This window comes from Mercenaria mercenaria, chromosome 16, assembly GCF_021730395.1.
Source record: "Mercenaria mercenaria strain notata chromosome 16, MADL_Memer_1, whole genome shotgun sequence".
Lineage (NCBI taxonomy): Eukaryota > Metazoa > Mollusca > Bivalvia > Venerida > Veneridae > Mercenaria > Mercenaria mercenaria.
This window is the reverse complement of record NC_069376.1, coordinates 43,347,949-43,375,310: the sequence shown is the minus strand read 5'-3', so window position 1 is coordinate 43,375,310 and position 27,362 is coordinate 43,347,949. Positions and strand designations below refer to the sequence as shown.

The 27,362-nt window shown below is 35.8% G+C and overlaps 1 protein-coding gene across 5 annotated transcripts; it reads left to right on the top strand.

The window, feature by feature from the left end:
- The first annotated feature begins 2,196 nt into the window (after positions 1-2,196).
- On the top strand, positions 2,197-27,023 carry LOC123539785 (60S ribosomal export protein NMD3-like). Of its 5 annotated transcripts, none has more exons than XM_053526869.1 (17): positions 2,197-2,328; positions 6,467-6,601; positions 7,226-7,319; positions 7,794-7,874; positions 8,511-8,639; positions 9,820-9,910; positions 11,340-11,418; positions 12,366-12,462; positions 12,780-12,897; positions 15,701-15,846; positions 18,894-18,975; positions 19,576-19,609; positions 21,453-21,525; positions 22,561-22,673; positions 23,123-23,193; positions 24,188-25,785; positions 25,897-27,023. In XM_053526869.1, exons 1-16 carry the CDS (start codon positions 2,285-2,287, stop codon positions 24,322-24,324), a joined length of 1,524 nt encoding a protein of 507 aa, XP_053382844.1. In that variant the 5' UTR covers positions 2,197-2,284; the 3' UTR covers positions 24,325-25,785; positions 25,897-27,023. The 5 variants fall into 5 exon arrangements, with proteins under 5 accessions (XP_053382844.1, XP_053382846.1, XP_053382847.1 ...); XM_053526871.1 differs by lacking the exon at positions 19,576-19,609 and adding an exon at positions 19,426-19,459; XM_053526872.1 differs by lacking the exon at positions 19,576-19,609 and adding an exon at positions 19,351-19,384.
- The last annotated feature ends 339 nt before the right edge of the window (positions 27,024-27,362 follow it).

Sequence of the window (27,362 nt, the reverse complement as noted above, 5' to 3'; positions counted from 1 at the left end):
AGACATTTAAATAATTTTACAAACGTTGTTGCTGTAAATCAAATATATAATAACCAAAAAATTTAGCGACTTATGGATTTTTTTTTCTCTAAAAAACTTAAAAAGCTATATGAAAATTACAGAATGAAAGTATTTGGTTTTCATCATGAAAAAACTTCCGATTTTCGCAGATCTTGATTATGAATGAAAATAATTCACTAAGAACATTGTAGGTCTATGTAGGCATACAGACACTAAATAGAAAAATGGCGCGAAAAAATGGTAGTCGCATAATGGCGGATACAAATAGTCCTCAGTTTTTGCTGTGTAGAGCTATTTTCCTTATTTTCTTTGCAATTTTTTTTTTGGGTAAAATCACATGACAGATCTATGCTTGACATGTAGATAGCATTTTGATCATGAAATAGCAACATGACAAAATTTTTCATGGGAAATTAGATCATACACCACCAGTGTAATTTGGGGTCTCATTTTTTAGCTGATTTGCAGTTTGTGTGTTTGACTGAAATTATTTTTCTTGCATCAAACATGACCCCCACTTTTCTTTTTATTTTTATTTAGCACTGACAATATTCTTCAAGAAAATAGTTTACAGACGTTTAAAATGGGTCCTGATGTGTGCTGCGCCCATTTGGAAATAGGTCAATTTTATATAGAATAAAGGTATGAAGGTATTAAATGCATCCGCTACTATTTTCTATATAAAATTAACAACTTATAACATATTTTTATCAAGATTTCTAGCCTTTCACTTCCTGCGAGACTACCCTTATCTTGAAGGTCTATCTTTAGGCAATCAAAATATACCCAAAAAATATAGGGTTGACCATAATGCAGTGAAACCATGGTCACGTGACTGAGACACGTGATGAAAACGTTAATATTGCGTAGGTAGACATCAGGAAATACCTACTTTCACTTTCATTTTACAAGGCAGCTTCCAATCAACTTTTGAAGCATATAACGTAGCTTAAAATCATCTGCGGACATTCCTTTTTACAATCAAGCATAAATAAAGCTTATATCTGGCATGAAAATGGCCTTTACTAGGCGGGAAAATTGCACTATATATTGATATGGACTACATTCGAGTGGACCACGGAGGCATATCCGGCTAATTGCCCCCTTCATGCCTATAAGAAATACCAAAGTTTTCAAAATCGTTCTGTTGCAGTCAATTATTGTACGTTAGTCAATTGTCAACAATTTTGCCAACTTTCAGTTTGAAAGAATGGCTACTGTTGGAATTATGCCCCATTCAGACAGACAGTCCACACATGCAAAAAACGTGTCAATGGGCATAGATAATGCCAATTTTTCATTAAATATAGTATCATACGGCCTTACTTATCTTATTTCTATTATTCGTTTGCAAGAAACAGCTGGAAGTACGCGAAAAATAATCGATTTCTGTCATTCTTACCTATAATGGTGTCGCTGATGCAAAGCTGAGATGTGGGGAAGCACCTTAAAAATCAGAATTTTGCCTACTTTCCGAAAAAATCTCTGATTTGCCCAAAATATGCAAATAATATGCCATGTTAGTCTTGAAATGGTGCTTATTGCTCAATTCTGATCAGAAAGTACCAGTTTTACATCGGTTAAAGCAATTTTCACGAAGTGCGAATTTTTCATTTTAGGTATGAAGGTATTAAATGCATCCGCTACTATTTTCTATATAAAATTAACAACTTATAACATATTTTTATCAAGATTTCTAGCCTTTCACTTCCTGCGAGACTACCCTTGTCTTGAAGGTCTATCTTTAGGCAATCAAAATATACCCAAAAAATATGGGGTTGACCATAATGCAGTGAAACCATGGTCACGTGACTGAGACACGTGGTGAAAACGTTAATATTGCGTAGGTAGACATCAGGAAATACCTACTTTCACTTTCATTTTACAAGGCAGCTTCCAATCAACTTTTGAAGCATATAACGTAGCTTAAAATCATCTGCGGACATTCCTTTTTACAATCAAGCATAAATAAAGCTTATATCTGGCATGAAAATGGCCTTTACTAGGCGGGAAAATTGCACTATATATTGATATGGACTACATTCGAGTGGACCACGGAGGCATATCCGGCTAATTGCCCCCTTCATGCCTAAAGAACACAACAACTATTTAGTGTGTTATAACCTGTAAACAGTCTCGGCTATTTCCACGTCAGTCACTTAAAAGTTTACACATCGACCGCGCAGATAGACTTACACAACACGGACTCACATGTTGCAATCTGTCAAAATTTTACTCTTTGTTATTTTGTAAAAAAACAAGTATGGATTTCCTGTCGCAGCCACAGAATCAAACTGTTGGTTTAATGTAAGTGAGAAGTATTATCTAAACAAATATGAGTGACTTATAAAACTTTTATCGTCTTCATTTACATAGGAACTGAGTGGGTGGGGAAAGAAAGGTGTAAACCCACCATTTAGATTATACATAATTCCAGTTTCATAAGGACTAGTGGCTAGGGTTCCAGTCAATAGACTTAGAGAGGATCCAGGATGCTAGACAACCATTGATTACACAAGTTGTTTTCTCATATTCTCTGGCTAGTCTAGTTCTGTCTAGTCCAAATAATCACAGACACTTGGGGGTCAGAACCTGTCCCCCCTCCCAATCCACCCCTGCCAACCTTCAGCCAATTTATTTCGCCTTTTAAATCAAACTGAGCACATGTCTTGATCATACAACAACTTTTGTTACCATTTCAATTTGTTTATAAAATCTCCCATAAACTATCAATGCTCAGAAAAACTAAAGACATGCAACTTACTCCGAGCGTTTTCAACACAAAATAACTTAATTTTAATTGTCCAAGGAATAGGAGAATAGATCCCAGCTTGATGTTGCGCAGTCAAATTTACTACACAGAGCCGGTACACAGATGATATCGTTAGTGCAGGGGCGTAGGGACGATTTGAGTATTGGGGCGGCAGAGGGGGTGGGTTTTGGAGGGGGTGTCCCCCTCGTATGAACGGGGTCTGGGGTGGCCCCGGGAAAATTTTGCATATAGCTAGAGTAAATGGTGCAGTCTGGCAACTTCTTGGACTGCTCAGTATCTGTGTTGAACATACTCGTTTTTTTTCGAGTTTTCACCCCTAATTAGTTTACTGTGTTTAAACACTGTACATAATGGAAGTACGATGTTAGATACGGACAATGTCTTGCCAGGGTAAAACCAGTAATGTCTAAGTAGGGGATCGAGCACAAGACCCTGAATTAAAGGGGTAATCTAATCCTTATAGCATTTTAGTCATTAAATGGCATTATAAAGGTAAAACGCAATTCATTGTTTTCTTTGAACCATTGAGGGTTGAATAAACGGACTTCAGGGTTCTTATTACCAAACGATCGATTTGGAAATTCAAAATTGCGAGGGTAATTAGCCTTTTATATTTTTATGTAGAAGCTGTAATACTTGTTAATTTAACTAGATCTGCAAAATCTATGAGGATTTCTCTACATTTGATGCATTGAATTTAATCATTAAGATTGGTTTCTTTGATAAGATAAGATAAGATAAATTTTATTTTGAGTTGGCAAGACAAGTAACAATACAACATAAGCACTCTAGGTGCTTTTGAACCGACTATGTTGATATTTCGAACAATATGTTTAAGTGTCAAAATATTTAATTTAATATATTTTATGAAAAGTCATCTAAAGATCCCGATTTGCGTTTGTGATTTACTCAAGATACTTACCTTTGTCGGCAGAATTTGAGACACAACATTAATTACAAGTGTCTATAATCTGTTCGGCAGTAAGCAATTAAATACGATTAACTTTTATTAATTAATGCATCGCCTAGCTATAATCCGAGTCTGCTGGGCGTGAAAATACTGCGGCCTTGGTCGTTGCGGATTATCGATTTTACACAATACCCTGTCACCAAGGTGATCTAGAAAGGTGTCAGCGATATGACAAAATTCTGTGTACATATCAGTCGCCGATGCACTTCATGATAAATGGAAGACCAATGTATTTTCTAGCCTTTACAGAAATTTACGAGTTCGGCATTTCGCCGTTCCACGAAATATTGGGGCGGCGGGCGCCGCCCCTGTCGCCCCAGCTCCTACGCCCTTGCGTTAAAATGAAAATACTCGCTTACGACGCCATCTGCCGCGATGTCAGAGAGAGTACAGATGCTGGTACTGTGAGTTTATTTTTGGGCAGGGCCGCGGGTTCGCTCCGCGTCATGTGCGATCTTTTTTTTTAAATATTTTTTTTCATCTTGAGAATATATTGTTAAAAAGAAAATGAAAATATTACATTAAAAAAAAAAAAAAAGAATGCCCAAAGCGCGGAGCGCAGCGGCGGCCCTGCCCAAAAAGATATTAACAGAACCAGCGTCTGTACTATCTCGCCCATCACAGCAGTTGATTTTCTTAGCAAGTATTTTTATTTGAACCGCTAACGATATCGTCTGTGTCCCGGCTTTGTGTAGTAAATTTGACTGCGCAACATCAAGCTGGGATCTATTCTCCTATTCCTTGGACAAGAAAATCGTGTTTACATGGCGAAGTAAGTTGTCTTGTGTTTTTTTTGAGCATTTGATAGAGTATAGGAATTTTTCAAACATGTTGAAATGGTAACAGAAGTTGTTGGATGATGGAGACATGTGCTCAGTTTGTTTTAAAAAACGAAAATATATTGACTGAGGGTTGTCAGGGGCGGCCTGGGAGGGGGAGGGGTGCTGACCCCCAAGTGTCTGTGCAAATAATAGGTTGTTTCGCGACAGCGTGATAACTTTTGACTGTCGCTGTCTCAGTCACGTCCAAGCGTATTCTGCATATTTCTGTTAGGAAAGGAAATCCCCAACTGAAATTCGTTGGGAATGTTTTCTGGTACATGTACAAAGATTTTTTAATAATTACATTTCTGAAAATGAATTTATGTTGTCATTAAAGCATAAACTTGCCTCGCTGACATTTTTTGAATGTATATTTTGTGTTTTGTTTCTGCAATTTAGTGAAAGTGGCAGTCTGTTGTTTATTGAAACCGGTGTCAGGGTAGATATCTCATCGCCCCTGTCACATCATATTTTTGAAGATTTAGTCTCTTATTTAAAATTATGAATTAAATTCAACCAATTTGAAGTTTCTACATGAATATTATTATAATGTTAAATTTATTAAAGCAAGTAAGTCTGACCGGTATATTATGACTTTTTTTTTTTAATGTCTTCGTTTTCCAAACAGTAAAATGCAGATATGGGTAAGGCATGACAACTATAAAATATCCAATCATAAAATAAGTCATCCCGATAAGCCAGATGAGTAAGGCTAAGTCTGGCAAACATAACTAACCCTGTTCTTACTTTCTGATGGTCGCATCAAATAAGTTATGGCGAAACCCCATTTGGTTAACTTACCAGTGTCAAACCGCAACATCTCGCACAATCTCTCATGGGAAACTGATCAGTGAAGTCAGGCAGAAGTTCAGAGCACGTGGTTATTTTTGTAAATCAAGATCAAAATTTTGCATATTTATGAATCTAATTTAATCATAAACATAGCCATTTTCAATAAGTTTATAAAAAACAAACCTTACAAGTTAAGTTCTCAGATAAGGTCATTAAATATCGATTCTATACCACCTGTTGGCTTTCAAAAAAAAAAGAGTACCCTGATCAGGTGACAACTGCAATGTAGGGTTTCAGAAATCCCATGTCCGTAGCCCGGGAACTACCAGAAAATTCTGTTGGGCTATTAAATTTTTTCAGAGCGTGCCTGCCGGGCTACCTTAAAACTCCATATCGTGTAGCCCAGAAATCAATAATTTATTCTTCAAACATAAATTTAATAGTTGGCTTTAATTATCTTACCATCTACTGTCACAATCAGCAAACAATTAACCTTTAATCGTACCCGCAGGGAAATGTTTACACATACATGTGCACGCGAGATTAGACTGATCCAATAACGTCAAAGTCACTGATTGGTATTGTTCACAACAATATGCAAACCAGTCTTAAAATTACGTCATTTTACTGCCACCTGCCAAAGTGTACTTTCAATTTCGCTGACCTCAATATTTGTCGAGTGATCAGAAAGAAGACATTTGATTTAGAGGCTGTTTAGTGCTTACACTGAGTTTATGCTTTTCAGTTTAAATACTTGCCAAACATGCAAAAAATCGACCTTGATTTAGCAAAAATCAGCGAGTTCATATTCAGGACAACTGAATACACTGTGCCAAGAAACTGAGAGACGTTATGTACGTGGTTATAGTCCTTTTATTGAAGTAGACATTATAAGATTTTTAGAATCAGACAGAATTATGTCAACTTTAAATAATTTTGAGATAAATTACAATTCATACTGATCTAAGGAATTTGCATGTTTATAAAAATTGATTGGCATTCCTTTTAGATTTCCATGTTGCAATAATTATTAGATTTTTTTTTTCAGGGTCATACCAATTAATGATTATAACAAAAAATTCATTTCAGATTGTGTTGTCAATGTGGTACACAAATAGAGCCCAATCCAACCAATATGTGTGTAGCTTGTCTAAGGTCAGAGGTTGACATCACTGAAGGAATACCCAAACAGGCTGTGTTGTACTTCTGCCGAAAGTGTGAGAGGTAAACAGATTTTCGTTTTGTTAAAAATAAATTGTGCATATTGATGGATAGTTTAGTATAAAGTTATATTGTAAATTGATGTAGAACAGAAAAAATTCTTAAAAAAACAAAGACAAATATCAAACGGAATGCCACGTACCAAAAACGCAGCCTACCCAAAACGAAACCCACAGCACGCAGATGTGCACACAACAAACACACACACACACACAAAGCCAACACATGAGGACAAAACGAACAAACAAAGGAACACAGTGGGGCACCGCCTTGGAATGGTCAGTGGCAAAAACACCACTGGGGAGCTTAAACCGGTGCGCACCCAACCTCACTCTTACCCCCACCATGTTCCAAACACAGGACAGTTTGAAGTCTTACACACTAAAGAAAGGTAGAAAAAGAAAATTTAAAAAAAGCTCAATATTGAAGATAAAGTGGAATAGTTTTGTATAACACTAGATCTGGCTTAATTTTAGGCTTTATTACAACAAAGTTTTATGGCAAGGAAACAAGGAAAATTTTTGCAAACTATAACCTTTATCATGCTGGACACGATTGATTCTGCCTTTGCAGATTTTATTTATTTTTGTACATTGATGTTTCAATTTTCTTGTGATAAATTTGTAGGTATCAGCAGCCTCCAGATCACTGGATCCTGGCACAACTTGAATCACGGGAACTTCTGTCAATATGTCTGAAAAAGATCAAAGGGCTAAATAAAGTAAGTTGTATTTCTGCATTATGGAGTTTTCCCAGATGCTTAAGACTACAGGTGAATGGTTATAAAAATAAGCTCTAAACATTTACAGTTTCAGTTAATGTGTAGTACACATTATCAAAGAATAACACAACTTTTAAGGATAACCTGACTTAAAAACAGTTCTTTACTGAAATAAGTAATTTCTTTGATAGACTGTTTGAGATACTTTAACATTTGACATGACATCAGTGTTATTTTGTGGTTGGACAGACAACAGACATATTGCATTGTTTTGAAGGCTTTTATTGCAGAACTCTATTTCAAAAAAACAAGTTTTTATTTGTTTCGATTAGTAATTCATTTGATTTTTAGAATGTTTGTTAAAAATATATCATAGAAATAAACAAAATTTCAATAAGATGTACAAGTAGTTTTTGGTAACCAGATGTAAAAACTCTTCATTAGGTTTCTGATGAGGATGTTTTCTGTTTGTAGGTCAGATTAATAGATGCTGGCTTTGTATGGACTGAACCTCATTCCATGAGAATTAAAGTGAAACTTACCATACAAAAAGAGGTATGCTGGTAGTAATTGTTTGTGTTACTTATTTCCCTTAGACATATCACTCATTTCCCTTTAAATTTTTCATGCCTGAAGTAAGTAATCAGTTTTGGATTTATCACTCATTTCCCAAATATTTCATCTCACAAGTATAGACTTTTAAACAGTGATGTATTATGGACCAGTTTATTTGTAGAAAACCATTTGCTTCTCTGGTCTGATATTTGGAAAAGCTGACCTGCAATAACCAGCAATTTATTTGCCAATAACCAATGTCTCAGGATTTTGTATTGCTTGAGTGCTGACTTGTTCACTGCAAGTAACTGACAACTTCCCCGCATATATTAAGGGAGAGGACAAACATGATTTCAGACATACTGTCTTCTGTCATAGTGCCAGGGAATCAAACATACAACTTCCCAATTCTAAATGCCCTTTGCTGTTTACATTAAAAGAAAGAGTGGACTGAAGTGTTGCACAAATTTCATTAGAGAAACTTAAATTTTTTTCGTACATAAATATCAGTGTTCCAGAAACTGACTTTATTATCTTGCTGACATAACAGAATTTTACAAATATGGTTGAATCAAATGTTTACTGCCCTAGGCAGGTCAGCTTGATACAAAACAAGAGAATTGTGAATATTTTCAGGTAATGAATGGGGCAGTTTTACAGCAGGTATTTGTTGTAGAGTTTACAGTGACTAACCATCAGTGTGATGATTGTCACAGAGTGGAAGCTAAGGATTTCTGGAGAGCTGTTGTACAGATAAGACAAAAGGTTATTTCTACATGTATAATATTTCTTACTGTCATTCAAGATTCATAATATTGAAAAAATGATCAAGGTGTGTTAATGCCATCCATTGATGAATATTGGGTATCGTTAAACCTCTAGTTAGCAGCCAGACAAGGGAATGACACAGTCTGGCTGCATAAGGCAGGTGACTGCTTAAGACAAGATAGAATTAAACAAGTTTGTTTAAGACAAGTGGTTGTTGAATACAGGTGACTGTTAAGACATGTTAAACTTTTTGTGTTTTGAGATTTTTTTTTATCATTCTATCAGACCATTAGTAGACTGTCTGGTTTCTGTTCATGCAGAGAACATTTGAATTGAGCTGTTAATCTTCATAGGCTGATTAGTTACATAGTTGACCCCAATGGTTTTGGGAGTCCGTAGGTTCAAAATACAGTTCACAGTGACCTCAAGACTAGAAATGGGTTCAAATCTGTAACTGGAAATTTGTAAGGCCTCCAGCTGCCAAAGTTATCAGAACAAATGCCAAGGTCGGCAGATGCTGTTTTTATCAGTGTCAGTATATCATAGATATAAATATGTACAGTACAAATTTATGCAATTCTGATGTGAAAGTCAGATCTCTATCTGTTGCATGATTCAGCTGTGAATATTCGTTACACCTCATGACTTTTTTACACCTAAAAAATTCAGTTTTAGGGCTTAAACATCTGTAAGTAGGTGAAGTTTGATATTTTGTTAAAATGGCTACAGTTGGTTAGATATTTACTACCTGTGTACCTCTGATTTCAGATATTCACAAAAAGCAACAGTTACTATAGGTTGAACATTATGTGTTTTTAGATGGGTGCAAGTAACTTTAATACATCTTTAGAAAATATTGTTGCATTAATGATTGTTTGACCAGTAAATTTGACCAAGTAAGATATGAAAGGTCCAAACTTGAGATATTCTGAACAAATTTCCACAGGTACTGCATGTTCAAGTGAACAAAATTTTTTGAAATAGTCAAAAGGAAATGGAAAGTTAATTATGTAGTTTACTCCTCATAGTTTGTGGATTGAACTTTTAAAAAATCCTATTTTATAATGATTTTTTATAAGAGCTTCACCTGAAAATTAAATCGCAAACTGGACAGAAAGTCATTCAAATTCTGTGATGACCCTAGTTACTTATGAAAAATGTTCATATGTTATTGTAGACAGATCACAAGAAGACATTTTTCTACCTGGAACAGCTGATTCTGAAACATAAAGCTCATTGGAACACAGTCAACATTAAACCTGCTCATGGTAGGCATGCAGTCTTTTTATACATTAATTAACCCTTACCCTGCTAAATTTCAATAATGAATTTGTCCATCTTTCAATTTGGAGAGTACAATTAACTGTTAAAAGAGGTGCTAACCAAAAAGATACTGACTGAATGGCAAACAGTGCAGATCGTGATCAGACTGCAATCGTATCCAGCATGATAAGTATTAAACGGCAGTGGCGGGCCAGAAGTGGTTATTAGCAGGATCACACCTATATTTGCACAAGGGCATAGCCCTTAGTGTCAGTATAGGTTAGGGAATGATAATTACGATGTAAGGAAAGTAATTGTCTTTTAATGAGTTGTTTATTATATACCTAAACATAATAACAATTAATTTATTTGATTGCTTGAATCAGTTAATCTTATCCAAAGGAGTAGCCTAGTGGTAGAGCATCCCCTTCGAGTGCGGGAGGTTGTGGGTTTGATCCCCGGCCGCGTCATACCAAAGATGTAAAAAAAATGGTACTGGCAGCTTCCTTGCTTGGCGCTCAGCATTAAGGGGATAGTGCTAGGACTGGTCAGCCCGATGTCAGTATAATGTGACTGGGTGGGGTATCATGTCACGTGTCTATGGCGTGATATTCCAGTGAGGCAGCACTGTAAAGTTGGGCATTGTGCTCGCTGCTACAAGTTGACGCCGTTGTTTATATGACTGAAAAATTGTTGAAAAAGACGATAAACCCAAACACACACACACACACACACACACACACACAAATGGACGTTAACAAGTTATTGATTGCAATGATATATGGTGAAATTATGTGAAAAATGATGTCGCTTATCCCTGGTGGACGAATTAACCGTTATCTTGCCTGCTTCAGGCTATATTGCCCCTTTTCCAGTTATTTGGCGTTGATTATAGAATTCTGTCTTTAGCAGTTTTGTTACTTATTATAGTAAGATATATAATAAAACTTTCTATTCTGTGTCTTGTGTCCTGTAGATGAGATTCAGGATGTGATGTATTTGCATTGACTGCATTTCATTAAAGGTACCAGGACAAGTCTTCTGAAATCCTGCTGTAGTAATTATACAGTCAAACCTGTGTTAGGCAGCCAGCCAAGGGAGTGACAAAACATAGCTGCTTAAGACAGGTGGAAATTAGAACAAAATGTCAGAAATTTGCCCATTTTGTGTCATACTTGTTTTCATTGTATAGCTTTGTCACAATGGCAAAATAATTGTGATGTATGAACAGTGATTTTGTTACATACTATTATCACACGTTCAGTCATCTTTGTATAATAGGGAAGCAAATCTGGTTATGTTAGAATATTTTACAACTTTGTAATTCATAAAGAAACTTAAAATGTTAGGGTTTGAAGTAGAATGTAGTAAGAATATGATTGGTAGAGTAGAGAGTATAATAGTATTGAAAGACATTTTGAACTTTCATTCTAGATGGGTTAGATTTCTTTTATACAAAGAAAGACGATGCGAAGAAGATGGTGGAATTTCTGAATGCTGTTGTCCCGTGCAAGTATGTATCTTTCATAATGGTTATGTTTTATTGGTACAGTTATGAATGTCAGACTTAAACCGACCATCTAGCTCCATTATTAATTTTTTTATTTAAGCAAAAAGTATTACTTGAAAAAAAAGTATGATCCTTTTGTGGGGCACTAAATTGCAGATGAGGAATTTTGTTTTCAGAATTGTAGACTTTTAGGCTATTAAGTGAAAGGGGCTTCCATGTCTAACTGGTTGATATAGCTAACTGAATGACTTGCCCGACTAAACTATAGGGTTTGAGCCATGCACAGGTTGAAGAATCTCTGGCATATGAGGTAGCTGTCTGGCTAGCCTGTGCTGAGTATGTCCTTACAGGTGTTTACCTGTGCTTTAATTAATACTCAAGAAAAGAGCATCTTGGATTATTCCTTTGTGGAGTGGAGGGGAAGGTAGTATTTTAAATAATGCAGTGAAATGAAGTTTGATGTAAACATGAGTTAGAGTAAATCACGGATACTTCAAAGTCAAGAGGGGGAGAACAAAATGCTCAGGTTTTTCAGGGTTTCAGACACAGAAACCTAAAGAAAATGGCTTGGGGCTTTCCAGCCCTCGTAACCCAACCATCGATGCTCCAGTGATGTGTGTTTCACTGTACCAAATAATCATGTCTTGTCTGGTTAAACAAGTTCTTACAGAATGAACTTAATGTAAAATACTGTGAAACCATTAATATTCATGGGGGACTAATTTTCGTGGATTTCGTGGTTGAGTCAATCCACAAAATTTAATCCCAACAAAAAAGTAAAATTTCCGTTCATTTTATATTCAAAATTTGAAATCCACGAATTCGTATCCCCACGAAATTGCCATTTTGACCAAAACCACGAAATTTGATGCCCACAAAATTAAATGATTTTACAGTAGTAATAATCCTAGGCTGGGGTAAATGTTTATTTGACATTTCTTTATTTTCAGACATCAGATGGCCCAAGAGTTGATATCACATGATATCCGTAATAATACATTCAACTACAAACATACTTTCTCTGTTACCATAGTGCCTGTATGTAAGGTAGGTAACTCATTTAACTATAAAACATACCTTCTTTGTCATCATTTTATATATATTACAATGAGTAACGCATTCAACGGTAAGGATATAATCCCACATAATATTTCAATAAACCAGAGACAATCAGAAAAAAAATGTGTTAGAAACAGTACAGGTAGAGATACTGAAGTACAAGTGTATTTACTATAAACTTTTCATATCACTGAAAGACACTTGAAATTTCATTTAGTATATGTTAATTTCAAGCAATGAGAAGATAAAAGATATATATATATATATATTGAAAGCCCATTTTATCATTTTTTGTGTGTTTCCAGGACAATATTGTATGTCTTCCAAAGAAGTTGGCAGCTTCACTAGGAAATATTAATCCAATTTGTGTATGTTACAAAGTCACTCAAACCGTACATTTGATTGATCCAAACACACTTAAAGGTAAGTCTTCTATTTCTTTTGTCACTGTTTATTATACGCCCGAAGGGATGTATTATGTTATGACGCCTGTCTGTCCATTAGCAATTTCGTGTCTGTTCTGTAACTCTTGAACTGCTTAAAGGATTTTAAAAAAACTTGGCACAAATGTTCGCCACATTCAGAATTTCTTCCCTTTATTATTCATGTTCTCTGGGCTTCATGGTCAAGTTCTTTAAAGTTTGCTCCCATCCTCCTCTGATGTAACCTTTTGGGTGTATATTGCCCCACTTGGCAGAGCTCTTGTTTAATAAGGCTTTGTGTTTTTTAAGCTCACCCATACGTCCGTCCACACTATTCTTCAGTCAACATCTCAACTGAAACCATTTGATGGAAATTGATGAAACTTGGCCTGGATGTTCCCTGGGTGGTTCCAAAATTGTTCAGTGCTACTAAGGGGCCACTAGAGTTAAAATGATAAAATCATCAAAGGAAATCTGAACAGCTGGCTTAATATAGAAATAATTTCACACAAATGGTCCTTGTTTGACCCTCTAGCAATATTATTCAGATTATTCTGATTAGTCAAAAAACATGGCCACCAGGTGCCCTTTACATATGTAGTGGAAACTTTAAAAATATTCGCGTCAGAAACAGGAGGTGTCAGAAACAGCAGGCCCAATTTCAAGATAATTTTACACAAATATTTTTGAAAGAATGAAAGTTCTATGACACTACAGGGGTGGCAAAATCTGATATTGACTTACTTGTCAATTTCATCAAGGGCTATTTTCTGGTTGTCTATATAATGGTTATGTGGTACAATATGGTGAAATTCTGTTTGTCTGCATGGGCTGTGGAACAATCTTGGCAAGGTGGACAATTGATTTTGCCACCCCTGCACTGTTCTTCCAGCTTGAGAATACTGTACAAAATGCATTATTTAAAACTGTTTGGTACTAGGGGTTAACTCAGTCAAAAATTGATGATGGGCTGGGCCCATTATACCTAGGGTCAAGGTCACCAAGGTGTTATACTTGGAATTATTTTCATGTTAATTTTTTTGAAAGCTTTTTTTATACGCCCGTTTGAAAAACGGAAAATATTATGGGAACGCCCCTGGCGGGTGGATGGGCGGGCTGGCGGGCAGCATCCACAGACTTTGTCCGGAGCATATCTTCTACATGCGTGGAGAGATTTTGATGAAACTTGGCACAGTTGTTCACCATCATGAGACGGAGTGTCATGCGCAAGAACCAGGTCCCTAGGTCTATGGTTAATGTCACACATAGAGGTCAAAGGATACAAGAATGAAAACTTTGTCCGGAGCATTTCTTCTTCATGCATGAAGGGATTTTGATATAACTTAGCACAAATGTTCACCATCACGAGGCGGAGTGTCATGCACAAGAACCAAGTCCCTACATCTAAGGTCAAGGTCACACTTAGAGGTCAAAGGATACAAGAATGAAAACTTTGTCCGGAGCATATCTTCTTCATGCATGAAAGGACTTTGATGTAGCTTGGCACAATTATTCACCATCATGAGATGGAGTGTCATGCGCAAGAACCAGGTCCCTAGGTCTAAGGTCAAGGTCACACTTGGAGGTCAACGATACAAGAATGAAAACTTTGTCCGGAGCATTTCTTCTTCATGCATTGAGGGATTTTGATATAACTTGGCACAAATGTTCACAAGCATGAGACAGAGTGTCATGCGCAAGAACCAGGTCCCTAGATCTAAGGTCAAGGTCACAGAGGCCAAAGGTCAGATACAAGAATGACTGTCCGGAGCATTTATTCTTCATGCATGGAGGGATTTTGATGTAACTTAGCACAATTGTACACCATCATGAGACGTAGTGTCATGCACTGGTCCCTTCTTTTGAATTACTTCCCTTTGTTATTACTATAAATAGCTTATATTGTAACTATTTCATTACTAGTCGTAGGGAAAAATCGAGACCACTTTTCTGTAGTACAACATGCATGTTACATCCAATTCTGAGGTGTATTTTGAGCTATCTCTACCTGGTAAGGATTTTTGTACGGACTTGCAATTTTTTTTTTCTTTTTTCTTTATTTTTTTTTTCTATAAAGATTAACTTCCCTTAGTTGTTACTATAAATAACTTACATTGTAACTTTTTTATAATTGACCGTAGGGAAAAACCAAGACCACTTTTCTGTGGTACAACATTGATGTTACTTTTAAATTTTGGGTGTATTTTAAGGTATCTCTACCTGGTAATTTTTTTTGTGGACTTAGAAAAATAAAAGAATTACAATAATTTCTAAAAAAAAAAAAACATTGTAAACAACTACAAAATTAAAATTCCATTTGCAAATACAGGTGCTAGTGTAAAGAAATTTGCTGTGTCGGGCGTGTATTGTGACATTCTGGCACTCTTGTTATAGACATATTTTTGGTACTTTAAAAGATAATGACTTGAAATTAAAAATATTTCTTTATAATCATCATAACTCTAATTTGTATTTTTGACCAAATTATGCCCCTTTCATACTTATATTTTTTGACAAACTTAGTTTTCTGGACATAACATTAACTTTGGTACTATACAAGATAATGACTTGAAACTCAAAATATATCTTTACCATCATCATCATAACCCCTTCCATACTTGACCTTTAACCCCTCTGAGTAGTAGGGTCTTTTTATATCTTGGTGTATCTTCCTTTTAAAGTAGAGGTCTCTTATTGAGATATAAATTCATTTTACTGTCAAATCGCCAAATAGTGGAGGGGGCTGTTTTACGGACAGCTCTTGTTATATACTGAAGTTCATACATTCATAATTACATTGACAGTTGCGGAAGTGAGTGGTCAGGCCTACTGGAGGTCCCCCTTTGTATCTCTGTGTTCCCCCAAACAGCTGATTGAATATATGGTGATGCAGGTGGACATTGTCCTGGATAAGGACAAACCTGTAGTCCAAGGACAGACTTCACAGAGGGTAGGTATATTGTATTTTCCTTGTCTATTTTTAGCTCAACTATTCAAAGAATAGGTAGAGCTATTGGACTCGCCAGTGCGTCGCGTCCCGATTTGGTTAAGTTCTTGTATGTAAGATGGTATCTCAGTAACCACTTGTGGAAATGGATTGAAACTTCATACACTTATTCACTGTGATAAACTGACTTACATTGCACAGGTTCCATAACTCTATTTTGTTTTTAGCTTGACTATTCATAGAATAGTAGAGCTATTGAACACGCCCATGCGTCAGCATCCGCGTCCCGATTTGGTTAAGTTTTTGTATGTAAGCTGGTATCTCAGCAACCACTTGTGGGAATGGATTGAAACTTCACACACATATTCACTGTGAAAAACTGACTTACATTGCACAGGTTCCATAACTCTATTTTGCTTTTTTACAAAATTATGCCCCTTTTTGGACTTAGAAATTTTTGGTAAGGTTTTGTATGTAAGCTGGAATCTCAGTAACCACTTGTGGGAATGGATTGACCTCTAAGTGTGACTTATTTACTGTGATAAACTGACTTACATGGCACAGGTTCCATAACTCTATTTTGCCTTTTTACAAAATTATGCCCCTTTTTCGACTTAGAATTTTTTGGTTATGGTTTTGTATGTAAGCTGGTATCTCAGTACTCACTAATGGGAATGGATTGAAACTTCACACACTTGTTCACTGTCATGATCTGACATGCACAAAGCAGGTCCCATAACTTTATTTCACTTTTTTACAAAATTATGCCCCTTTTTCAACATAGAAATTTTTGGTTAAGTTTTTGTATGTAAGCTGGTATCTCAGTATCCACTAATGGGAAAGGATTGAAACTTCACACACTAGTTCACTGTCATGATATGACACGCAGTGCAAAGGGTCAATAACTCAACTTCGCATTTACAAAATTATGCCCCTTTTTCAACTTAGGAGTTTTGGGTTAAATTCTTAAATGTAAGCTGGTATCTCAGTACCCACTAATGGAAATGGATTGAAACTTCACACACTTGTCCACTGTCTTTAGCTGATAAGCACTATGCAGGTTCCATTACCCGTTTTTACTTTTTATACGCCCGTTTGAAAAACGAGACGTATTATGGGAACGCCCCTGGCGGGCGGGCGGGCGGCGTCCACAGACCTTGTCCGGAGCATATCTTCTACATGCATGGAGGGATTTTGATGAAACTTGGCACAGTTGTTCACCATCATGAGACGGAGTGTCATGCGCAAGAACCAGGTCCCTAGGTCTAAGGTCAAGGTCACACTTAGAGGTCAAAGGTCAAATTCAAGTAGGACTTTGTCCGGAGCATATCTTCTTCATGCATAGAGGGATTTTGATGAAAGTTGGCACAATTGTTTATCATCATGAGACGGAATGTCATGCGCAAGAACCAGGTCCCTAGGTTTAAGGTCAAGGTTGCACTTAGAGGTCAAAGGATACAAGAATGAAAACTTTGTCCGGAGCATATCTTCTTCATGCATAGAGGGATTTTGATGAAAGTTGGCACAATTGTTCATCATCATGAGACGGAGTGTCATGCGCAAGAACCAGGTCCCTAGGTCTAAGGTCAAGGTCACACTTAGAGGTCAAAGGATACAAAAATGAAAACTTTGTCCGGAGCATTTCATCTTCATGCATTGAGGGATTTTGATATAACTTGGCACAAATGTTCACCACCACAAGACGGAGTGTCATGCGCAAGAACCAGGTCCCTAGGTCTAAGGTCAAGGTCACATTTAGAGGCCAAAGGTCAGATACAAGAATGACTGTCCGGAGCATTTCTTCTTCATGCATAGAGGGATTTTGATGTAACTTGGCACAATTATACACCATCATGAGACGAAGTGTCATGCACAGTTCCCTTCTTTAGAATTACTTCCCTTTGTTGTTACTATAAATAGCTTATATTGTAACTTTTTCATTACTAGAGGTAGGGAAAAATCGAGACCACTCTTTTGTAGTACAACATGCATGTTACAATCAATTTTGAGGTGTATTTTGACCAATCACTACCTGGTAAGGATTTTTGTGTGGACTTACAATTCTTTTTTTGGATTTTTTTTTTTTTTTTTTTTTTTTTTTTTTTAAAGATTAACTTCCCTTAGTTGTTTCTATAAATAACTTATATTGTAACTTTTATAATTGACCGTAGGGAAAAACCAAGACCACTTTTCTGTGGTACAACATAGTTGTTACTTTCTAATTTTAGGTGTATTTTAAGGTATCTCTACCTGGTAAGGAGTTTTTTTGTGGACTTAGAAAAACAAAAGAATTACAATGATTACTAAACAACCACAAAATGAAAATTACATCTGCAAATACAGGTGCTAGAGTAAAGAAATTTGCTGTGGCGTATATTGTGACATTCTGGCACTCTTGTTTATTAAATTATGCCCCTTTTTCGACTTTCGTATTCATTCAAGCGACAAGGCTGTTGAAGTCGAGCGTTGCTGTCCTCCGACAGCTCTTGTTTTACAAAAGTATGCCCCTTTTTCGACTTAAAAATTTTTGGTAAGGTTTTGTATGTAAGCTGGTATTTCAGTACCCAATAATTGGAATGGATTGAAACTTATATAGGCAGGTAGTGGTTAGACAATGTGTAGAGCACATGAATAAGGTCAGCAGGTCAAAGTCCTGGTTATAGCAAGGTCAAATCTGTCCATCATAATTATTCACTGTCCTGATCATAAAATAACGATTCAAGGTATTTGCTTCAAACTGTGGTCAGCTTTTTTAGCTGCAATATTTTTTAATTAATATGAAATCTTGCACTATCATCTAGAAGTCATCAACAATGCTTAAAACATATGTTACCAAATATGATTATGGGTCTTATTATATAATTTTATTAAAGTATGGAAACATGTTGTGTAGTGTTAATGGTAAAATTCGGATATAATGATATTCATTAGGAAACAAACCCCTTTAGATCAACACAGTAATTATATCATTGAAAGAAAACAGAAAACTGTTGAAATATTTAAACATGAAAGTTTTAGTGTCTTCACCTTTCATATGTTCTATGTTGCAGCATGTGTTAGCTGATGTGTGGGTGTCCAGAATGAGTGACCTAGGTGTAAATGACCAGCAGTATTTCTGTAGAACACATATAGGTCATCTGCTGAATGCAGGGGATACTGTCCTCGGGTAAATATTGTACCAGAAGTTTTTCTATAGAACACATATAGGGCATTTGCTGAATGCTGGGGATACTGTCCTAGGGTAAATATTGTACCAGAAGTTTTTCTGTAGAAGACTTATAGGGCATCTGCTGAATGCTGGGGATACTGTCCTCGGGTAAATATTGTACCAGAAGTTTTTCTGTAGAAGACTTATAGGGCATCTGCTCAGTGCTGGGGATACTGTCCTCAAGTAAATATTGTACCAGTAGTTTTTCTAAAGAACACATATAGGGCATCTGCTCAATGCTGGGGATATTGTCCTTGGGTAAATATTGTACCAGACGTTTTTCTGTAGAACACATATAGGGCATCTGCTGAATGCTGGGGATACTGTCCTCGGGTAAATATTGTACCAGAAGTTTTTCTGAAGAACACATATAGGGCATCTGCTGAATGCTGGGGATACTGTCCTCGGGTAAATATTGTACCAGAAGTTTTTCTGAAGAACACATATAGGGCATCTGCTGAATGCTGGGGATACTGTCCTCGGGTAAATATTGTACCAGAAGTTTTTCTGTAGAACACATATAGGGCATCTGCTGAATGCTGGGGATACTGTCCTCGGGTAAATATTGTACCAGAAGTTTTTCTATAGAACACATATAGGGCATCTCCTCAATGCTGAGGATACTGTCCTTGGGTAAATATTGTAAACTCAGTTGTTCATTGCATATTTTTATGGTTTCCTGAAAATGCAAGATTTGAACCAGGTTGACATTTCTGAAGAAATAAAGTTGTTTTAAAGTATTTGACCCCTAATAGTAATGTTTAAAAAATAGCAGTTGCTTGGTATATTCTTATAGCTGACCATGTTTCGCACTATGTTGCAACTTTTAAGCAACTTTTACCGTGCCGTTTTTTGTAAATTTTGTAAAATAATGGTATTTCCTCAAGCTCAAGTAAAGACAAATTTCAATGTGATGGCCACTATCTAAAATGTTTGCAGATAATTCATTACAGCATTAATTTTGATAAAAGAAACATCAAACTATTGTTAAACAATTATAAAACACAAATTATAACTGTAAATATCATTTTTTCTAGGCTGCCTCAAGTAAACAGATTTAATGAGACAGAATTCTATCTCCAACATTGAAAAATTAAGGTCGAATCCTTTGGGTCTGTTTTGAATTTTGCTCACTTCATTAAAAAATAACCAACCTTGGGGCAGAAGTAAACCTACCTGCATTTCTTCCACAGTATGTAATCTAAAGAATGAAAGCAAGCAAATTAGAGAACTTTTACCTCATGTAACTCAGTATTTCTAAAGATTTCTATATTTACCATTCCTGATTCTGAGGTAAATTCACTTTGAGCAGCAAGAAATCGCTTATAAAATGAAAATTTTCCACTTTTGTTTGATACATCCATAATAAGTATTGAAAGAAGTAAAAACTTACTAGAAATAAAGGAAAATATGGAAAAAAAATTTGGCCCCAGTGGGGCTTGAACATACGCCCCCCTGAAAATTGCTGTCAAAGTAGGCTTATGGTAGGAATTGAATACTCTTCAAAAAGGAGATACTCTATTATGGATCCAATACCTTAAACATAATTTATGATCATTTGATGTCCTATAGGAGAGATCGCCATGACGTCACGCATAAATACCTGTTTATCTGGTGGTGGGTAAAACAAATGTTTTTACATCGTTTGTGTATGGGATCTGAATTTTTAATTTTTAATAACTTTTTTGCTCATTTATGGATTTTAAAAATTCAAAAAGTTTTGAAATGCTTACGATTTTCATATTTTCCCATTTAAATATCTTTTTAAAATGAATAACCATTTTAAATGACATAAGATTTTAATAACGGCCATTTAATTTTGAAATTATAATCAAAAGTAATAAATAAATTGCTTGTTTTATACACTTTCCATTGATCAAAAAATTATTGATATTATTTGTGTTTTAAGAAAGTTTAAGCCGTTAGAAAAACATCACTGTTTACAAAAAACATGGACGCTTGGCGTCTGCCCACCCGGTCTTTGTCTTATCAGTTCTAAAAATAGAAAATACAATGGATTTGTTTACAAACACGATCTCTCCTATATGTAAGGATGTTCTTTTTATAAGCCCATTTTTCTTACATTTACTTGTCATATGACAAGGCAAGCATGATATGAATTTACATAATGTAGTTGGTGACGGTACTTTTAGATGTTCTTTTCACTGCCAAGTACGTTACACAGTAAAACAAGGATCGCTTGACGCAGAAAAGGAACAAGTCTGAAGTTATCCAAAGTTTCAGATGACCCAGAAAAGAGAAAATTTTAGAAAATCAGCTGGGGATAATATGAATTGCTTGTGTAAGTTCAAGTGCTTGATCCACCAATGATAGAAAAAGCAGTCTTTCACTTTGTAAACTGTTAAATACTCTCCTGACACTCCATGCTTCTGTCTTGTAGGTTTGACATGTTGAATGCTAACCTTAACAATGAACACATTGAGAAGTTGAAAGAAGAAAAACTTCCTGATGTGGTAAGTTTAACAGTTTGCTACTGCTTGTCCGCACTCTAAGTCCAACATTTCTCATCCGATCTTCACCAAACTTGAGCAAAATGTGTTTGACCATAAGACCTCGGCCAAGTTCGATAACTAGCCAAATCCGCCCAGGCGCTTGTGAATTATGGCCCTTGAATTACTGATTGGGTCCACTCATCAAGCCATCGAGAGAAACTAGACTTTTTTCAATGGTGTCCACTCATCAAAGCCATCGAGAGAAATATTTTTCAATGGGACATTTGTGGGAGACATGTGCTTTTCTCAGAAGCATCTCTAGTTGTTCATTGATACAAATTTTTCAGGCACTTGTAGGCATTTTAAGTGCTAAAATTGTTAGCATTATTAGTAAAACAGTTATAGCTAGAAGTTATAAGGGGAAGGGTATAATGGATAAGTTATATAGTGCTTTCAGTGATCCATATATTGACAATGTAAGGTTACTGGCCGAGGACCACTTAGATCTTTTGAGTCAGCTGTATTGCTCCAGTCATCTATGCTAGAGGAATAGGTGTTTCATTGTATACAATTTTATTGAGACTAAGATAGATTATCTCCATGTTTAAAAGACACTCATTGGAATATTTACCACAACTTTTGGTAAAGATAGACTTACTGGAGAGCAAGTGCTAAGAGTCAATATGGTAATATAATTGGAATGGGCCTCCTTGGAGTGGTAAAGGTTGCTGTCTTCAAATCACTTGCCCCTTAATGCTGTAGGTAGAATTCTGTCATGTCAGGAAGCCATAGAGCTTGGTTACAGATGGTTGTTGGTTCTACCAGGGTGCCTGCTGGGGTCTTCCTCCACCATCAAACGCAGAAAGTCACCATATGAGCAATAAGTATGCCAGTGTGACGTTAAACCCTTCAAAACAAACAAAAACAAAGAAGGTTTTATATTGTAAGCTATCTTAATTGAAAAATGAAATATTCTCTTGTTGTTCAAGTTTGTGTAAAAAATCTAACAAAAAAATCTGACAGCTGTTGAATATAAAACAACCTTGTTTTCTGTAGGTTATAGTAAAGAAGGTGTATGCAGATAAGAAGAAACGTAATAGACGCAGGAAGTGGAAACTTCAGCACTTGAATGATGAACTACATAACCTTGACAGTGACTCAGTCATGAAGTAAGTTTATAGATAGAGAATGTTTGTCTAAGTTTATAGATAGAGAATATTTGTTTTTCTACGAATGAACAACACATAAATATTTTTACAGTGGCTTACCGTGTAAGATATTTTTGATTGTTGAAAAAATATTTGGCATCATTCGTATTTTTTCTTGTGTTGAGCATAGTGCCCAGCATGCTAAAGGAATTGTGTTGAAAGTCACAGATAATTTAAACCATAGTTAAAGGAAGTGCAGTGTGCATGAACTTTATTTTTCATGTTCATGCAGTTGTTACAATTGAATTATTTTAAATCAAAATCACACTTCAGCTTATGAAGTGCTTTAATAAGGGAGCATCATCTGTGAATTCTACTGAACTCTTTGTTCATATATATATACGGGTAATCAGATGTTGTATTTCAGTCAATCATGGAAAAAAATTACTACTATGAAACTATATTTTCAGTGAGTATACAGATTTCTTGGAAGATCTGGAGGAAGATCCAACAATCAGACAAAATGTCAACATCTATAAAGGTATTGTTCATAGTTCGCTGGCTCGTTTTCTATAGTTAAACTATCTTGCTGTCACTGTATTAAGTCAGTTTAGAGACCATCTGAGTGCCAAATCAGTGGTGATTAGTGGGGAGGGGGCCTCACTTGCTTGGGATTGTAGAACTGTTCCATGTGAGGTCAGTGGTTAAATTGGTTTCCAGAAGATCAGTGGTTCCACTTCAGTCCTCGCCTAAAATATTGCCTGGCACTTAGGAACTTCATCCACAAAAAAATTTGTGGGCGTGAAATTTTGCAATTTTAACCAAAGTTGCTATTTTGAAGGAAAATGAATTTCTTGAATTTCTGTCAGAATATAAAATGAATGGGAATTTTACTTGTTTGTTGGAATTTTCAAGTTCTAGTGATTGACTTAACCATAAAATATATGAACATTAGTCCCCACTGAATATTAATAATTCCACAGCAGCAAAGATTGATATTATCTGCATTAATTTTATAGCCTTTTTGACTTGGATATAGTGCAGACAATCTGACTAGCATATCATTTAATACTAAATATCAATAAAATTTGGGCATAATGTATTTATAAATGCAGTCTCGCTGAGATATAAAACTACTGAAACATGGTGATGTTTACACATAATTTTTGAAATATATATACAAATCTTTTTGGGGCCTATGTGAATGAGTGGTTAAGGTCAGCAACTTTACATGACATAAACCTCACTACTATTAGGTTCCAAACCTTGTTTAGGTGTAGAATTCCTTCATGTGAAGAAGTCATTTAGGTGGCTTACAGAAACTCTACGCAGGTGCCTGCCAGTGCCTGAAATACTGTTCAGGGGGCACCTGGGTTCGTCCTCATCATGAAAAGCTGGAAGAGTCACTGTATGACCTGTAATTGTGTAATTGTGATGTTAAACTTGACAAAGAAGAAACAGTTCCTTATGAAATTGACCGTCCTTCTACATATCATGTAGGTAAAAAGTTGCAACTTCTATGTTTCTATTTTTAGACAAGAACAGGATTCCTATTGATACAGATGACACAGATGAAGAGGGAATTCCACAGATCAGTCTCCAGGAAATGCTTGATGACCTTCACATTGCTGATGATGCTACAGGGGGTGAAGGTGCAGCCATGATGGATTAGAAAATATTGAAGAGTTAAAAGGCTAATATTAAAGAGAACTTTATTGAAGAAGTGGATTTAAGCAATTTCATCATGTGTTTAATTACAAGGGCGTAGGAGCTGGGGCGGCAGGGGCGGCACCCGCCGCCCCAATATTTTCAGGAGCGGCAAAATGCCAAACTCGTAAATCTCTGAAAAGGCTAGAAAATATAATTGAAAATAAATACAGTGGTCTTCCATTTATCATGAAGTGCATCGGCGACTGATATGTACACAGAATTTTGTCATATCGCTGACACCTTCCAAGATCACCTTGGTGACAGGGTATTGTACAAAATTGATAATCCGCAACGACCAAGGTCGCTGTATTTTCACGCCCCGCAGACTCGGATTATAGGCAATTCATGAATTAATGAAAGTTAATCGTATTTAATTGCTTACTGCCGAACAGATTATAGACACTTGTAATTAATGTTGTGTCTAAAATTCTGCCGACAAAGGTAAGTATCTTGAGTAAATCACAAACGCAAATTGGGATCTTTAGATTACTTTTCATAAAATATATTAAATTAAATATTTTGACACTTAAACATATTGTTCGAAATATCAAAGAAACCAATCCTAATGATTTAATTCAACGCATCAAATGTAGAAAAATCCTAATAAATTTTGCAGATCTAGTTAAATTAACAAGTATTACAGCTTCTACATAAAAATATAAAAGGCTAATCACCCTCGCAATTTTGCATTTCTAAATCGATCATTTGCTAAAAAGAAACCTGAAGTCCGTTCATTCAACCCTCAATGGTTCAAAGAAAACAATGAATTGCGTTTTACCTTTATAATGCCATTTAATGACTAAATTCTATAAGGATTAGATTACCCCTTTAAGTCAGGGTCTTGTGCTCAATCCCCTACTTAGACATTACTGCTTTTACCCTGGCAAGACATTGTCCGTATCTAACATCGTACCGCCATTACAGTGCTTAAACATAGTAAACTGTAATTAGGGGTGAAAACTCGAAAAAAAAAACGAGTATGTTCAACAGATACTGAGCAGTTCAAGAAGTCACCAGATTGCACCATTTACTCTAGCTATATGCAAAATTTTCCCGGGGCCACCCCGGACCCCGTTCATAGGAGGGGGGCACCCCCTCCCAGACCCACCCCTTCTGCCGCCGCAATCCTCAAATCGTCGCTACGCCCCTGAATTAACAACAGGACTTTTAAGAAAACATTTTCATATTTTTGTCTGTGAACGGCCATGTAAAATCAGGCTATCTGGTAAAAGTTCTGTCCACATTTGAGGTAACTTTTGGTTCAGAGATTAGGTATATGCATATAAGAATGCAAAACAAAAATGCAAGATATAATTGACCTTTTATTATCTTTAAAGAGTTGATCCATGCCAACTGTAAAACACATTGAAATTGAATGATAATTATAATTTTTCTATGGGGCCTTCACTGGAAGGTGGTTAAGGTTGTTTTGATTTAATCATATTTTATTGCTTCTGAACACATAATACATAGCACATATACATAATAAGTAACAAAAGCAAATGGGTTGGGCTACAAGTTATTGCAAGTTAAGGTTGTTGACATTTGAATCATTTGTACCTCACTGTTGTGGGTTTGAAACCTTTCTTGGGGTGTAGAATTGTTTCATGTTAGAGAACTGTCTAGCTGGTTTACAGAAGACTGGCAGTTGTATATAAGTGTGACTGAAAACCAAATAAAAAGAGAGAGAAAAAAAAACATTTTTCTACACAGGGTACTGTCCACAAATGTTGTTTCATCAGGGAATGCACTTGTGTATGATTGAAAAAAACTGCCATTTTGATTATAATTAATTATGTGAAAAAAGATCAGAGAAAAAGTATAGACACACAAAATGACTTTGTCGGTAAAATATTTCTGTAAAGTCATCGAGTATCAATATTTTGCTGAAAAAAAGGCAGCCATAAGTTAGGTGGTCAAGTTTATATTGTTACATATTAATTGTTTTATGAGGTACAGTTTATTTTTCAACAGTTTTTATAATGGCAGATACATAACATTTGCTTGGAAAGTCCATTTGAATAGGAGTGCTGTGAAATCTTTAATGTTTGTGAAGGACAAATTTTCTTGGACTTTGCAGTTGCCTCTGTCAATGAAACTAAATTTCAGTGTATACATACAAGTTCCTTTCCATTTACCCTGAAATCAACAAAATATCCATTTTCCTTACAACCATGAAATTTCATGACCACAAAATGAAACATTTTACAGTATACTAGATATGTGTGCCCTGTTCCTTGGTCTAAAGCCTACTTATGAATTGTTAACCATATTTTTGTTCAAAACCCTTGTTATTGTTTTTTGCTTATACACGATTCTGTTCAAGATATTATGGATTTTTTTACAAGTCTGTGAGAAATTGCCTGTTTATGATGATGTTTTGCTAGAATGCAGGCAGTATCTTTTTCATAGCCTCTTTTATAGTTTTTGACTCTGTTTGATGAAAAAAGTGAAAATAAAAACATTATTTTTGTAGAAAAAAAAGCTTTTAATATAAACTTTATTCATTTTCATAAGATATTAATTTGTATACAGTATTTAAAAAAGTGTTTATGGAAATTTCTCAGATTTGAATTTGAATGTGATATGTAACTTACTATATTTGGCAAGAAAATTGTTTTTTGGGAATGGAATATGTACAAATAAAATTTTCATACTGAATGCCTGCTTATTTGGTAAATATGCGAAACGCCTTGTAAGCAATACTGGGTCAACTCAGAATTCCCCCAAACATGGTCTGTAACATTGTTGTATAAAGCTTTCATTTGTTTTCACACATCGGTCATTAGAAAGGTTTTACTCAGTAACTGGAGCTGGCTTTGCATAAGTGTGTTGTGGTCAGTACTAGCCTGTTTACTTCTAACATTATATAATGATCAGTAGATTTGATCATGTTTGGAATTTAATGTCACACAGCAACACGCTGATGCGATTGCTATGCAAGACCTTGACTCAGTGCTTGAGAATTTTAATGCCCCCCAGCATCTACTTATGCGGGAG